Source organism: Triturus cristatus, chromosome 12, assembly GCF_964204655.1.
Source record: "Triturus cristatus chromosome 12, aTriCri1.1, whole genome shotgun sequence".
Taxonomy (NCBI): Eukaryota; Metazoa; Chordata; class Amphibia; order Caudata; family Salamandridae; genus Triturus; species Triturus cristatus.
The window spans coordinates 154647219-154663833 of NC_140595.1; the positions used below are offsets into that span (position 1 = coordinate 154647219).

Genomic DNA, 16615 nt, shown 5'->3' on the forward strand with positions numbered 1-16615 from the left:
TATCGATTATGAAATGTAAAGCACACACGAAGGTTACTGATATCATTTCTCAAGGCAATGATTTAGCTGACAGAACAGCTAAACAGACTGCTCAGAATCGCACATTAGACATGACAAAGCCAATAGTTCAGACACCAACACAGTGTATGACAATTAAGGATCCCGCACTTGACGTAATTGACATACAGACACATGCTACTGCAGAAGAATTAAAGAAATGGACTGAACTAGGAGGGATCCAGACAGATCAGGGATGGATGACAAAGGAGAAATCTGTATGGTTTCTTCCTGACTCTATGGTCCAAGCCATTATAGCTACCATTCACAGCCCAGCGCATTTAGGAGAGAAAGCTATGCTAGATAGCATTCAACACATTTGGTTCAACAAACATTTACGAGCAGCAGCTAAACAAAAAGTCCGTACCTGTATGATATGTTGTCAGTTCAACCCAGGAAAAAGTGTTCCCGTAGAACAGGGTGGATTCCAGACTCCTGATCATCCTTTTGAAGTGCTCCAAATGGATTATATCCAGATGGAACGATGTCGAGGATTCAAATATGTTCTGGTAGTTGTCTGCGCTCTGTCCCGTTGGACAGAGGCGTACCCGGTTTCAGATTACACGGCCCCGACTACTGCCAAACAGTTAGTTCGAGAATTCTTCCCGCGGTACGGTTTACCACGTGTTGTATATTCAGATAACGGCCAGCCTTTCTCATCCGAATTAATGAAACATGTCTCACTTTTGTTGGGATATCAGTGGAAATTCCACTGTGTCCGACACCCCGAGGCAGCAGGTCTCGTGGAACGACATAATCAAATTTTGAAAATCAGATTGTCTAAAATATGTAAGGAGAAAGGTGTTGACTGGATAGTAGCATTACCAGTTGCACTATTTTACATAAGAATGGTAGCACACTCTCGAACAGGGCTATCCCCGTATGAGGTGATCTTCGGAAGACCACCAAATATGTGGGGGACGCCTATACCACGTAAAATAACTGATGTTAATTGTAATATGCTGACAGATTACTTGGCTTCCTTGATGTCTGCACTACAATCTTGTCGTTCACAGGTAGCTGCAGCTTTTCCTGACAACACTGAGGTGAAACCCCATGACGTTGCTCCGGGGGATCTGGTGTTTGTGAGAAATTTTGATCGGAAGACCCAGTTGGAGCCCAGGTGGAAAGCACCGAAGCTAGTCCTGCTGACCACAAGAACAGCCGTGAAAGTTGAGGGCCGCAAGGGCTGGATACATTCCAGCCATATTAAGAAATTTCATGGACTATCCTCGGATATAGACATTGTGCCCTGCACTCCCTCACAGACTGATTCAGAACTTCCTTTTGTTGAACAGAATGACTCTCAGTGCTATAAATTAAAGCTTAGGCCCAAACAGTCGAGCAATTTGATTGTTTAAGTCCTCTCCAAGGTGAAGCGGTTGAATTGTCTCCGACATGTATCCCTTGGACCTGAGTAGAGAAAATACCCGAGAAATGTTGAAACGACAGGCGTATTGTAAATCACTGCGTAGCTACTGTATGAGGACATTATTAATTTTGTTTTTATTGAGTGTTTTAATAATTATTACGAGTGTGATTTTGCACATATATCATCCTATTTCTAGACATGTTTATAATGTTGCTACTGAACATTCTTTTAGTGACCTACCGCCACATGAATTATCTTATAGACTTGCGCTGCGCAATAACACTTTCATTAGTATGTTACATCATTCCCATCAGACTAGTAATGCCACCAATTGTTGGGTGTGTGGCCGACTCCCTCCCTATCAGAATAACAAAGGAGTTCTGCCTTTCTTTCCACATCCGTTCACACACAATGGCTCCTGTGGAGCATGGATTAGTTTACTAAATTCCATAGACCCAGACACAGCAGTTTATCAACAACATTGGATATGGGGAAATCTGAATCTAGTTTTATTCAAAGTCTGTCATCCTAATAAGGAGGGTCACCCCAGTAGAACAGGAACTGATCTAGAAAATGAAGTGTATAAATTAGGTAATTTTACACCTAATCTTATGATTCTGAATGTCAAATCCGAAGTTGAACTAATTCTGCCCACTATGTCAGTATTTCCAGTTAAGGGTGAATTATGTGTAAGAAAAGTTGGTTCCATACATATGGGCCATAGCCAATGCGTTACTACAGTAGAATATAGTGATCAAGGTAAATCTTCATTTAGAGCTTCTCGCCATTCTTACTTTATATGTGGTCAGACGGCATATATGCGTCTGCCTCTGGATTGGGATGGTACCTGTTACATAGCATTCCTTCTGCCACCTGTTTTCCTAGCTCCCCCTGATTATTATCGGAATGTTCATTTAGTACACAATAGAGAGCGAAGAGATCTCCCAGTTGTCGATTATACTGAGACGGCATGGGACAAGTATGTAGATTTCAATAAAGGTATCTTTCCCTATATAGGTACAATATCAAATAGTAAGCTGATACGTAGACTAACCAAGACTCTCGAAGCTGTAGTAAACGAGACTATAGCCGCCCTAGGCAATCTGACAGAGGAACAATCAGTGATGAGAATTGTTGTTCTCCAGAATCGTCTTGTCCTTGACGTCATCCTGGCCGATAGGGGCGGAGCTTGCAGGGTCATCGGATCCAGCTGCTGCATATTCATACCAGAAAATTCGCCATCTGTATATAAAGCTATAACACGCCTTCATAAGATTGTGAGCCAGATACACGAGAATCCAGGCACTTGGACGTGGTCCGGGTGGTTTTGGAGTGTGATATCAGCCTGGGGATGGAGAGTTCTATCCTTCCTAGGTATTGGCCTTCTTATGCTCTTCAGTTGTTGTTTATGCCTGCAATGTGGACCAGCGATTTGTGGTCTGTGTGCCACATCATGCATTCCATATCAAGGTTCTCGTTCAAAATGCCGGAAGAAGAAGGAAGAAGAAATGATGCTCCATGAGCAAATCGATGGAATGATGAAGATTGATATCTCTTGAAGGGCAAGTAGGGGACAAGGAGGGAATGTGGAAATGTGGATTTTCCTGATCAGTTATGTCCCCTATCTTGGACCCCAACGGTTCTATGTGCATGTCACAAGTACATGTATGTTCCCTCCAGTTTCAGTTTCCAAACGCAAACATATGTGCGTCCACCGTCAACATGTTCTCTGTCAGATCCGCCATCAATGGGCTGGATATTCGATTCCTAAGTATGAAAGGCCACCGACTTTATATGGCTAAGTTACTCCATTTTTACAGTTCAGGCAAGTAGGCCCGATTCTGTCCTTAAAGCCTTCCCTGCTCTCTGTCTCTGACAGCTTCAGCTTGAGCTCGCATCTGTATCCATGAACTTTGTCCTACTCCCTGTGCAGCTAACGGTGCCTGCCTCGGCCAGTTTTGCCTGCCTGCCAAGAAGCTGTATTTCACCTTCGAATTATCTACTTTGCTCTTCAGCCGATGCATTCCTGTCCAGTGATTTAGGTAAACATTTCCTTTAGCTCACAAGCAAAGGACTCGGCTTTTCCGTCCTCCTGCAAGTAATTCATAGCCCTGTTGCCATGGAAAGTTTTCTGCCCCTCGCATCTCATATAGACACTTAGACGCTTGTACACGCACACACAGTCAGTATAGAATAGATTCTGTCCGAGAGTCTTTTCTTGTGGATAACATAGTTCTCTAAACATAGGATGTTAGATATGATTTGGGATTAGGTTGACTTGACCCCCCAGACTTCTCGTCTCCACATGTAGAGCTAAATGTCAAGTCCCCTTCACCCCCTAGTTGCACTTCAATCACACGTCATGCTGCTGCGCGCGCATCTATGTTAAGTATTATCTTATAGATCCACCTATGCATGATAATCAGAGCCAATCATGTTTCTTTCTGCTCCTTATTACGCCTAGTTTCGATTACGTACCACTCTGTCATTTCTCTTATCAATTGTTACGCCTTTTGCATTCATTTCATTGTAATGTATGACCTATAAAAGTTACTTCTTGTCAATAAAGTATTGTACTTCACTTCCTGAACCCTCGTGGTGACGGAACCTGAAGGCCGCCACTCGAGTCGGCCATTTTGAAATAAAGCCCATTCAGAAAATCTCTTATACCACGGATTCTGCCTCTTGTTATTTTGAGCTATTCTACTTTATTTCAGATTCAGTATGAAATTCAGTCAAGGTAAAAAGAATATTTACCACAGTTCTCCAGTGCTATTACTATGCTTCCCAACAAATTGTCCTCAATGACTGGTTTAGCGGCAGGTGGGATGACCCTACTTATCAAAGGTAGTCTCTCTTCTGGGTCATGACGCCATCTTCGATATTTTATATGGCGCCCCATTACTCCACATAATCCCTGACATCACTCATGTGTTCTTCATTTGTTGACGTTCCGCACTGAGATTTTGGGCTTTGAACCATAGACTGACTGGCATGACTCCACTCTGAAGGGGGTGATGGCTCTGCCACATGACAGGGTTGGAGAGATTTCTTAAATGGGATTTCATAGCCATCACAGTCCTGGGGTATGTTTGGACCTGGAAACACATCCTGACTTTAAAGATTTACAAGGCCTCTATCACCTTCATCGGACGTAATGAAACAAATATTTTCAATTGTGCCAAGCCCTCGCAGTCAGCATTCCTCCTGACACTGCCATCCTTGAATTTAGCACCCTCAGGGCCAGACTGCTATTAGACTGCTTTGGTAAGGGTGCTTTTTCCCAAAGTGCTCACTCATTGTGAATGCCCCACATGGTTTTGACACTCTTACAAATTGTTGGGAGGGCTGTATTGGTGAACTGGATGAGGCAGACTGGAGGGAAGCTAGGTTAGCTCTGTGCATGCTGCCAATTTTCACATGCGTCCTGTTGATCCAATTTGATTATTTGCATATGACCTAGCTCAACCCAACACGTTTATATCATGCTGGTAGAATACCCCACCCTGCTTACTTCCATTTTTTGGCAACCCTAGCCGATTTCAACCACATGGTCTGGGACTGCCCGATTCTCTTACCTACCCGCAACATATCAGATGTGAACTCTCCGAGATCTTGGAGCGTGTCTTTGAACTAACCCCTAGAGTGGCCCTCTTGGGTATGGTCGTTGAGATAGCTGGACTCTGGGCTGATGGCACTCTTGTGGGCATTGCTACCTTGGTCACTATATGTGATATTGTTCATCGGTGGAACGCCGCGCACGCCCCTTCTATACTATCCTATCTATATTGCGCCGGACTGGTGGCAAAAATACGGCAGAATATAGGGATGGTAAGGAGGCCTTTTATGGCTTGGGAATGTGATGTATCATATGGTTAACTGTTATGTTAAGGTGCTATGCAGATTAAATAGTTTTCAATAAGGTGGCATTCGAAAAGTGAATACCAATTTTTTTATTTAAAAAAATGTGGTGGGCCATAGTCCATCAGGCTGGCAGAGGTAATGTCCTCTTCCGCCCTGAAAACCTGTACTCCATCCACCAAACTCTACATAGGGCCTTAAATTTCATATGTGGACTGCAGTCTGTACTTACTCCACCAACATATATGACAAAAAAGGCTGTCTGACAGGGGCACAACTGTATTTTGACTGGGTGACATTTTAAAGCAATCATCTTATTGACACACAGCAGGGAAAAGGGCCTTTCCCATGAGGATTTGTATTGACTTTGTATTCATGTTACCACTAGAGTGTGACTTCTAAGCACACAGGGTAGAATGTGGTGCTAATGTTTATAAATAGGAAACACTATATGTGCTCCCACAGTGAAATAAACCCCAGAAATGAATATACTCTGTGGGTCTTGCCAGACGTTTTCTGATAGAGACCTATATGGGATTAAAATAGTATATTCCCCAATTTCCGTTTAGGAAATGCTACAAAAATGCTTCCAAGTTATTTCTTACTTATTTTCAAAACCTGATATAATGGTGACATTTGGTTTTTGGTAACCTGAGTGGAAAAGTAACTTTTAAAAATGAACTTTAGGGTGCCTGAGCCAGAACTGGCTCATAAACAGTTCAGCTGTTCATCACACCTCCAGAGCTAAAAAACACATCCTCTGGTAGGAGAGTTAATGACCTGGCGTCAGGGGCCATCACCCTGCTTATGAGCCTAGAAAGGACAAATCAGTGTTAACCTGATTACTTAGCTGGTGATTAGCTATTTGGGAGTGGACAGAAACAGCTGGCAAAAAAGGAGGAGTGTTAGCAGTACCTTGTTTGACTTGGAAATGCCACTGAGGTCTTCGCTGTTTATTCACAGGATGATCCCAGACAGCCAGGCTTGTGTCACAATAGTGGCTAGACCAGTCAGATAGGGCAAGAGCTCATTTAAATATGAGAGCACCCAAGGAGCTGAAGCAGGTCTGCCTGGTGGCAGGTGCGTTGTTAACTTGATGCAGGGGTTCCTTTGTAAATTTACAGTAAAGCAAAGAAGAAGTGCCGCAAAAGAAGGTAAGGGACTGAAAGGAAAAGGTTAGGAGGTTGGGGTGGGTTAAACTTCCATAATTACTGGCTAATACACAGAATAAAGCCACAACCATCACCTCATTAGAACATTCCTGGACCTGGGAAGGCACCACTTGAAGACGAAGGCCCTGCTGGAAGAAGGCTGATGGCACCTGACTGCTCTTGGAAGAAGGAAATTTACTGAAAGAGTCATGGACTGCTGAATCCTGCTAACACTCAGGTAACTGGAACTGTTCTCTAAAAGCCAAGTGGTTGTCCTTTTTTTGCCTTTATCAGGGGAACAAAAAAGAAAAAGTCCTGATTCCAAGGTGGCCTAGATGACCCCAGAGGACTAGACTATGAAGTAGACCTCGGTGGAGGGTCATGGTGCCTAGAAATCTGGCCAGAGGAGCAAGGGGATGCAGAATTGTTCAGGAAGAAGTCTTCCAGCACTTGGAAATAGTAGGTACTTATCCATTTTTCCAACCACCAGAGGAATGAGGCTTACCCAGGGATGTCAAAACCCTGACCAACTTTGGCTCCCAGCCTTGTGCCACTGATGGATTTTGACTTTCAAAAAAGTGAATTAATCTGATGGTAAAATATAGATCAGGTCATGGAGCAAATCTATAAGTCCCACAAAACAATCTTAGTGGCTATGAAGTTTTGCCGGCCTGGTGTTTTCCTTGCCAAAACAAGTGACTTTAGTAGGAGCTCGCCAGCAATGCATCTTACTTCGCAAGATACTAGCTTTCTTCGCCCAAAGGAGATTAAGTCCCAAGGTGACCACTTTGACTGTGATAACCCACACAGTGTATCTGACCTCTTCTCCATCACAGTTGGTCTGACATCGTACCTAGGTCCCGGTCAACTAAAAACAGTTACTTTTGATTTATGTTTTTGCCCTAAAATGTCAAGTTAGCCCATTTAATGTTCTTGGTGTCGTTCTTCTCTCTTTTTCTAGTTTTTTATATTGGTTTGGGTATTTTGTTCCTTGTGTTCAAATTTGTTGCTACTCTGTGAACCTACCACACACCTCTCTGGTCATCATTTGTTGCTTATGTCATAGCTACCAGGGGTTAAGATTTTCTTGGCACTGTGGTTTGACCTAATCAGAGTAGGTTCATAGAGTTGGTAGGGGTACCCCCTTCCAAATCAAAACCTCATTGCTGACAGTTATCAATGATATAGTACATCTAAGTTGACGGTTACCTAAAATTCATAAACTGAACACACTGGAACAATCTATTATCTCAAGTCTACAATTCTTAACACATGGGGTCTTGGAGCATGTCTGTTCCTACATTAATTTCATATGTAAAGAATTCTACAGATATTTTGATGAGCCTGTTCAGTATACCATGAAAATGTATTTTCCCAGGAAACCTTGTGACCAATTTGTAATGTTGGATTAAATTTTTTTCAAAAGTACTATAGCAGGTTATTTATGTATGAAAACAGTGCATTTATCTTCACCAACACCAGCTCTGCTAATTATTTGGAACACTCAATGATGCTAACTAAAGTATTGCAATGTATTTTGTCGAACAATTGGTTGCAATCTGAAAGTTTTCAACCATATTGACTGTAGGCTGATCAAGGAGTAGAGTGGCTGAGACACACTATTATTGGCTCTCTCTGTGGCCTTTGATGCCTTACCTCCTCACGTGCTCTTTATTGGTTTGGCCACCATTAGAGTACAAGGCAAGGCCCTCAGTTGGATTTTCTCCTTCCTTTTAAACCAAAACCAGTACATTTTTCTTCTTTCAAACTATTTATTGTTGTATCCCCAAGGGATCATCACTTCACCCTACCTACCCTGTTTAAGATAAACATTAACCCTTTGGCCCATATTGTCCATTCCTATCTGCCATGCCTCTAATCGCTTATTCAGTGACACTCAAATTGTTGTCTTTAATAATGATGACTATTTGAGATTAAAAGGGGGGAAAAACTTCTTGTTTGGCTCATCTCCAGGTTTGTGGTTGTAGGAAAGTGGAATATTATGTGGTAGGGCTGGGTAGCCTTACCATGTAATATTATCAAAATACCCCAAAGATGGTCCTTGGATTAGAACTAATAAAAGCTTAGCTCAGTCCTAGTAGAGTGGCAAAGAGCAGTCAGGCTTTACTAGAGAAACATGTGTTAATCATTTCACAGAACCATTATGGTTCATAATTAATTGACACAACTCAATATAAATCCATCATCAATTTATAAAAATAGAGGATATTGTTATCTGGATTTAGACACCAAAATGAACAAAATACTTACACATATAACCAGAGTTTTGGATTTTCAAAGCAGTAAAATACAGTGAGACTTTATCATTTCAGTTAAAACAAAAAATATTAGTGACAATCAGTCACTTAGGGGTCAAATTGCCATGTACCCAACCAGGAGAAAGGTGCTGTGGGTTCCAGGACAAGGCCCTAACAACCATTTTAGCTTTAACTAGCTCGTGTAGTCCGGGTGCAGAGCTGTCTTGGCTGTCTGTGTTGGAGAGCCGGACCCGCGGGAAATCTATTTTTTCTACTGAGACGGTGCTGCTGAAATGAAGATGCAAAAGCACAAGACCAGAGTCATTGCCGACATTGGTTGCAGATGTTGTGGAATGCCCTCTTGACCGACAAACCTTGGTAGTGGTAAAAGTAGCAAATAGTAACTTCGACATCTGGAGGTCCATGGGAGTGCGGTAGCAGCTTGAAACTTTAGGGAAGGCCAGACTGCAACTTCCACAATGTACTACACCATCTGGATTGGTATAGAGACAAAATATCTAATCAAAAATATCAATTTACACAAATTTCAAGTTAAAAATATCGTGGGGCAGAAATATCGACAGACAAATTCTCGTGGTCAAGAATATTACATTTAGGTAGGTAATATCGATGTTAAAAATATCGAAGTGTAAAATATCTTTTGCAAAAATGTAGTTGTTAAAAATATCGATTTTTTATTAATGTTATGTATTTTAGTATATATTTATATGTATGTGATGCATTTCTTTTTGCATAAGATTTGTTTGTATTTTTAATATATGTGTTACATTTTTAGTAGTCATTAATTTTTTTTATTTGATTTGTGCGTTTTTGGTTCTGTAGCGTGTTTTGGGTTTATAGGGGAATAGAGTGGGAAGTAATTTAATTATATACTATGTATTGATTATTTTTAGTAGTTATTAATATTTTTCTATTTGAATTTTGTATTTTTAGTTACGTAGCGGGCTTGTCAGTTTATAGGTGAATAGGGTGGGTGAAATAATTTAATTATATTACATTTATTGAACATTTTTTATTTATTATTATTTGTTTAATTGAGATGTTATAGTGTTAAATGGGTAAAGTAGTTTATTATTTATTAATTAATAATTAGTTGTTAAGTCATTTTAATTAGTTAATTGGTAATTAATTATGGTAATTCTGTATTAATTTTAGGTGTGTGTTGTGGTGTTTATAGGTGTAAAGGGTGGGAAGTAATTTATTTTTAATTGATGAATTAATAGTTAGTTGTTAATTAATTTTAATCAATTAATTATGGTAATTGTGTAATTAATTTTAGGTGTGTGTTGTGGTGTTCTTAGGAGTAAACGGTGGTAAGTATTTTGTGTTTTATTAATTATTATATAGTTGTTAATTAATGTTAATTATTTCATATTTATTCTGTGTAATTGTTTATTTTTTTGTTTGTTGTTTTTACTTTTAAAGGGGTAAAAGGTGGGTACTAAATACATTTTTAAATATTTAATTATTCGTTAATAGTAATAGTTTTTCTTTTAAAAATAATATTTAATTATGTTTTATTATTTTATGGTTTAGTTTAGGTGTGTGTTGTGGATAATATATTGTTAAAGCATGTGTACTCAATGAAAGTTTATTATTTAATTTTTTATTAATATTATTTTTTTATTTAAATATATTCTTGATTGATGATTTCATTTCAATAATTCATGTTACAAAATAAAAGGATCATCATTTTCCCCCAGTTTATGCCCTCCACCACCCCGCCCAACAATGCTAGACATTTACAAATGGTCATTTCATAACAGTAGTACAGATCAACTTACTGACTTAATAACAGACTAGACATAAGTGGAGAATAAGACCTCAGGACCAATATAAATAGGAAAAAGAAGCAAAACCCAGATGCTACAAAGTGTGTCGTGCATGACTGTCTCAGTTCCTAGATTCTATCCAATCAGTAAGCGACTTTCATTAACTTCTAAAATGGTAGATTTACATCCATCTGCCTATTTTGTATTAGAATGCTTTGGTAAATCACCCCACTTTGCCCTATGAATCATCGTAAGACTGTAGTTCAGGCTACTATTATGTCACCCCCGGATTAAAATGAATTTGTCCTATCTTGTGTTTACCTGAATCATCACCTACAAACCAATTAAAATGTGGCAGCTGGCCCAGTCTTGGTTTCATATCACATGCTCCCATCTCTGTTCAGCTTAAAAATCCCCAATTGGCTTTGAGTGCCCAAACAATACACCTGTAAGTCACACTATGCAGCAAGTGATTATATTTTTTCAGTAGTCATATTGAATTTCAACACATTTTTACTCATCACTTTCCCTCTCACGTCCTGTGATCCTGTACTGCAGATCTTAGATTCTGAAGAATAGGAAGGCATGTATAAGACGTTTTTCTGCCACTTTCTATTTTGGAAAAAAATTAAAAGCTTCTTGTACATTTCCACCTAATCATCCATTCTTGTCGGTTTTCCTTCAAGATAAGGCTGTCCCTAGAGTTAATATGGAGTTTTACACACTGTAATTTGTGGTAAAGTCATCGGTATCTGGTTTTCTCTCACTTATGCAGACCGAGTCATGTGTTGCTTTTAGACTGAATACTGTGACAAAGATACCTATAGCCAACTTAAGTAGCAGGGTCTAAAGAAATCAGAAGAATTATCCAAACTAGCCCCAACAAGATTTTATTGTTTCCAATAATGTTTTATACATTCTTAATCTGTGTACATTTTAGATGTTATCTTCAATGTACATAGTGGCATTGGCCATATGTGATCAAATCATTTTTTTGTCTGTATGTGTGATTTGAATGCTGATGCATATGTAAGATGAATGAAAGGTCACTGACGACCTGCCCCTTGACATTATGTATAAAATATGCTATTGTGTTTCATAGTCATAATACATGGGGAACAAAATATTGAAATGTATTTAAACATTTATATAAGAATAAAATAACAGAATATCATCTATGAACACATTCCCTTTTTCTTCACACATACTTTGTGCCTAGTTCTATTACATCCATTTCATATATATTTTATTTGTGTAGACTATATACACTGTCAGTATATTTTCAAGAGTTGGCCTTAGGTCTATCTTCATTAAAACTCCTGTTCAAACCAAACCAGTAGAGATACTGAACACCTGCTGATGGGGCCAAGATACATGGATGACAACATCTTCCTTTGTCACATCAGCACGTTTCTCTGTAATAATTATGCAGTGTTCTTAAATGAAAATGATTAAACTATATATTTTTTTATTGAAGTGTGGACAGTCAATCCTAAGAAAGGGCTCATCTGGAGATTTATTACCTACTCTCATACAGAATTTGTTTTGTATTTGAAGAAGATAGGACATTTTACATATGGAACCTGACCTTAAATTCGATATGCCTGATTGCCCATAAACAACATTCAGAATGTCGTGGATTATTAATTATATTCCCAGCCTAAGTGATCATAATACAAATAATTGAGTGTTCTTCCATTAGCACAATAGCTCACTCTGCAGCCAAAATGAAACACAATTGTATATTGTCCTGCGAAATTGTACATTATCCTATATGAAAATGATTACATTACTAATGTTCATTTAAAAAATTAAAAAATGTAAAGGGCGATGTTCAGTTTTTGCTGTTGGATAATTACAATCTTACAATACTGAACAGAACTCCAACTTTAACACACTCATCAAAAGCAATCTAACTTCTGCCCCAGGATTTATGAGAGCCACAATAAGAAAACGTAAGTACAGAATCCAAGAACATTGTTGAACAACAGGAAATGAATATTGACTCTCATCACTACCCTTATAAAATGTTGGAAATCATTTAGTCAGATTTCCTTTTTGCTTATTTGGTATGGAACCTGGCGCACAGATGGAGTCTGAAAGTAACTGTCTATGACTCTCATTGGTAGATCTGAGTAAGCATATATAGAAAATGATTTGCAGAAATTCCTATACGGGTTTGAAGTGTGCACAAAGTATGTGTATTTCTAGTTTCATATGGACAATTGTCTCTCAGGTTGTTTTGTTTATTTGTCATGATGAATGGATCATGATGAAATGGTTCTGAAAAACGAATGCATAATTCATTATTTCTTAATCAATTGGAGTGAGTCAGAAGCATTCGAGGGGGTCCCCTTAACTTGCCAGTTCCATAACACAACTAACCAACCGCCAGGGAACCCACTAAAAACCATGAATCCATTAATGATGAACACATTGTACTCTTCACTTACTATTTTGATCACCGCCTTGTGTCTTTAGCGACAGAAGGAGTGTCTGACATGACATGTGAGAAACACTCACAAACAGCCTAGAGTTTTCTGCAAACAATAATAATAATAATAATAATAATAATAATAATAATAATAATAATAATAAAAATATTTTCAAAAACAGGATGTAAAAATCACCTTCACTAAAAGATGCATCTGTAGATTCTGAGGACAGTCATACTATACTTCATTTTCCTACCTAATTCCTTGGGCCAGTTATGTTTATAAGATGTTATAAACAAACCTCCCATTCTCTCCTATGGGGAACCGGTAGCCTTGCAATAGTGAAAAACGAAATTGGCTGTAATTCACTATCGGGACATGCCACACACACTCTGGCAAGTCCCACCTTTCACATACACTGCACCCTGCCCACAGGGGTACCTTTGGCCTACCTTAGGGGTGCCTGACATGTAAGAAAAGGGAAGGATAGGGACTGGCAAGTGTGTGCACAGGCCAAGTCGACCTGACAGTTACAAACTGCGCGCAGACTCTGCAATGGCAGGTCTGAGGTACCTTTTCAGGGCTACTCATGTGGGTGGCACAATCAGTGCTGCAGGCCCACGAGTAGCATTTGATTCACGGGCCCTGGCACACTCAGTGCACTTTACTAGGGACTAACCAGTAAATCAAATACCCAATTATGGAAACACCAATCCATAACACAAGTTACGCAGTGAGCGCCTGCACTTTACTACAGATCAACAGTGCGAAAAGTGCGCAGAAACATTACGCCAGCAAAAACAGAGTCAAAACCGGGAGGTCAGAAAGCAAAAACCTAGGGTCTAACACCCCTCCACCTGAAAACAACCCCTATCCTGCCCCCTGCCCTGAGCCCTCCAACTCAGCCCCCTAAAAACTTCTCTGATCCTAGACCCCTCCCTGAGCCCTAAAATAAGCCCCCACCCCAATCCCCTAAAACCTAACCCCAGCAACCCCCAGCCCAGCCCAACTTCCCCCTCAGTCTTAAAACTCCCACCTCCGTCAACTGCCCTGAGGCCTAAAAATCCCGACCCCCGTCGTCTCTGTAAACTACCCTGCCTCCCTCCGAGACCTAAAAACTACCCCACAACACCTCCAAACTACCCCTCACCCCCCAAAACCCAACTTACCTCTGCTTTGTCCTGTTACTTCTTCTTTCCGCTTCCTGCTCTTCTGCCGGGCAGCAGCAGCAACTAGACTGCGCATAGGCATTTTCGTGGTTTAGACGTGCGTGGTACCGCCTGCATGGTTCAGGCCCGAGTAGTTCACCCTGCGTGGTTAAGGTTGTTTCCCCTTTTCTTGAATTGGGAGACTCATTGTGATATTAACATAGAGTTAAAAATATCAAATCAAGCTAAATTAACTTAAAAGCAAATAAAATGAAAATTAATTATTGGATATCGTTTTCTCTGATTGGAATTAATTGAAATTACCAGTGAGAAGACACTTCAAAAACATTCTCTTTTGTTGTTAAACGAAAACATGTATTTGAAACTCGGCGAGACTAATTTCGCAAACTGAACTTTATTACACAATATGCATGATTATGTCCCCAAAGTTAAAAAATCGACATTTCCTGGCTTTTTAGCCAATAGCACTGTGTATTTTGGTACTTCTCCCGCCATCTCAAAGTAGGGGAAATTGAAACAGTAAGTCCGAATATACAGCAAGAGTTGACTTTAAAATAAAAACCTATCGGCCCGAATGTGAAGGCTGGCTGGTGATGTCCCACACCAAAAGGGCAAGTTTGGCTTGACGTCCCCTGAGGCGTGACGTTTCTCAACCACTTAACCATGTCCTTTTTGGACAGGCGTAATGTTTCTCAACCACTTAACCATTTCCTTTTTGGACAGCGTTGTCAGCACTGATCTGCAACTCCACTCTGCTTAATCGCCATTTTAGAGAAACATTTCTCAGTTCTGTTTTATGTTGCAAAAGTCGGTTGTCGGTAAAAATGAAGGATTTATTTTGGCGTTGTCTCCTTTGTGCGCTAATTGGTAAGTGAACCTGTTATTTTCTTGATAGTGAAGTTGTAATAGCATGCGTCCAGAGACGGATTGGAAAAAAAAGCATTAACAATGCAAATTTTGTGTTCAAAATTTTAGCATCAAGCAATGTCACTTTGGAGGCTAACTGTTCACATTGCTGGTCAGGGAATCGTCTGATACAATGACAGATTCTCGCATGCTTTGCGTACATGTGAGCAGCATATTACATTTGGGTGCAAGGAAAGCATTAATATGAAAAACGATTAAAAAATACTATACGGAATACGTAATGTCAGGTGCACAAATATAGAAATATAGCAACTAGGCAGCATACTGGCTAACATTCATGAGTCTTTTATGGCTTATTTAATGTCTTTGGGGCAATTATTTGTACAGTGAAACCTATTGTTATTGATGGACAATTTTGCCATCGCATGTATTAATGAATTCAAATAAATTCAATTGAATTATAATTGTGATTAGGTTTCACATCCGTATTTTGCTTAAAATTCAATATTTGTTTCTGTCATGGGGTAACTCGTTGCTCTTGAAGGGAGAAGCCTGCTTTCTCTGCAGAAGGTTCCAAAATATGTTTCTTTTAATTTTCTCTATGCCAGCAGTACAGAAAGATCATACATGCAATTAATTATGTTTGGGTTCAATATTAAAGTGGCATGTGTTTGAGTGTATACATTTGCTTTCTAAATGGAAGTGCCCCCCTCAGTTATAATGTAGGACTGGTGCACTCTAATAAATGTTGTGAATCCACAACATCATTATCAAATATTGTTAATAACTACATTTGCACCAACAGTGTAAAAAAGCAAGAAGGTGATTTTATTTAGCATTTTTCATACACTCGGTTGTGGGGCTTATTAAACCCAATGTGCTGAGCCCCAGCGAGATTATGAATTATAGATAACTGCCAGAGGTACTTATAGCACCCCTCCCCCCAAAAGTCTGACAGTAAGAAGTGAGAGTTAGAGCTTTCAGATCACACTAGACATTTTTGACTGGCGCAATTTCGTGTCCTTTGTTGTAAGTTACAACAATGCTTGCAGCAAACACAATTCACCTCCATATTGTCAAAATATCTGGAGGCAGTAATGTTTGCCAAGAACATTTGTGAATGTTTGTTCTGTGGCATTATGTTGTGATGGTGATGTGTTCTATGTTTTTATGCTGTTTTGTACTGCATCATTGCAATGTGATTTTGTTGTTACTTTCCTCCGTTCCGTCGTATGTCCGAGTTTACTACCCCACACCCTGCCCCTCCCCCAACCCGCCCCACCGCCCCACAGCATGCTCTATGCAAGCTGCCACTGACCTTGGTTTGTTGTGTTGCATTCTGTTTTGCTGTCTTGTGCCCTGTTATGTTTTAATTCTATTGTGATGTTAGTTTGCATATTCTCTTATGTTCTGTTGTTTACTTTAGATATGTCAACAAACAGTGCTACGCTTCAAGTTAAAAGCAGCACATGCGTCGAAAGTTCCAATGGCAAGCAACCATGTACCCTGTCTAACGTGGTAAAGTAGTTCTGTTGCAGCTCTTTAACTACATAAGACACCAGTCAGCCAAAAACTGTGGCAGGGACTGTGTCTTAACACAATGTATTCACTTCAGGTGATCCATGGGTCAGGTGTCCTCTATTTCAGAACTA

At 39.7% G+C, this 16615-nt stretch overlaps 1 protein-coding gene across 2 annotated transcripts in view; it reads left to right on the top strand.

The window, feature by feature from the left end:
- The first annotated feature begins 14808 nt into the window (after nucleotides 1-14808).
- Nucleotides 14809-16615, top strand: part of LOC146772950 (SLAM family member 9-like) — a 282152-nt gene continuing 280345 nt past the window's right edge. The window contains exon 1 of one of the 2 annotated variants that reach the window (XM_085638140.1): nucleotides 14809-14963. In XM_085638140.1, coding sequence (XP_085494266.1) covers nucleotides 14921-14963 — 43 coding nt within the window. In that variant the 5' untranslated portion in view covers nucleotides 14809-14920. The remainder of the gene's footprint in view (nucleotides 14964-16615) is intronic. The other variant, XM_085638142.1, reaches the window with a different exon arrangement.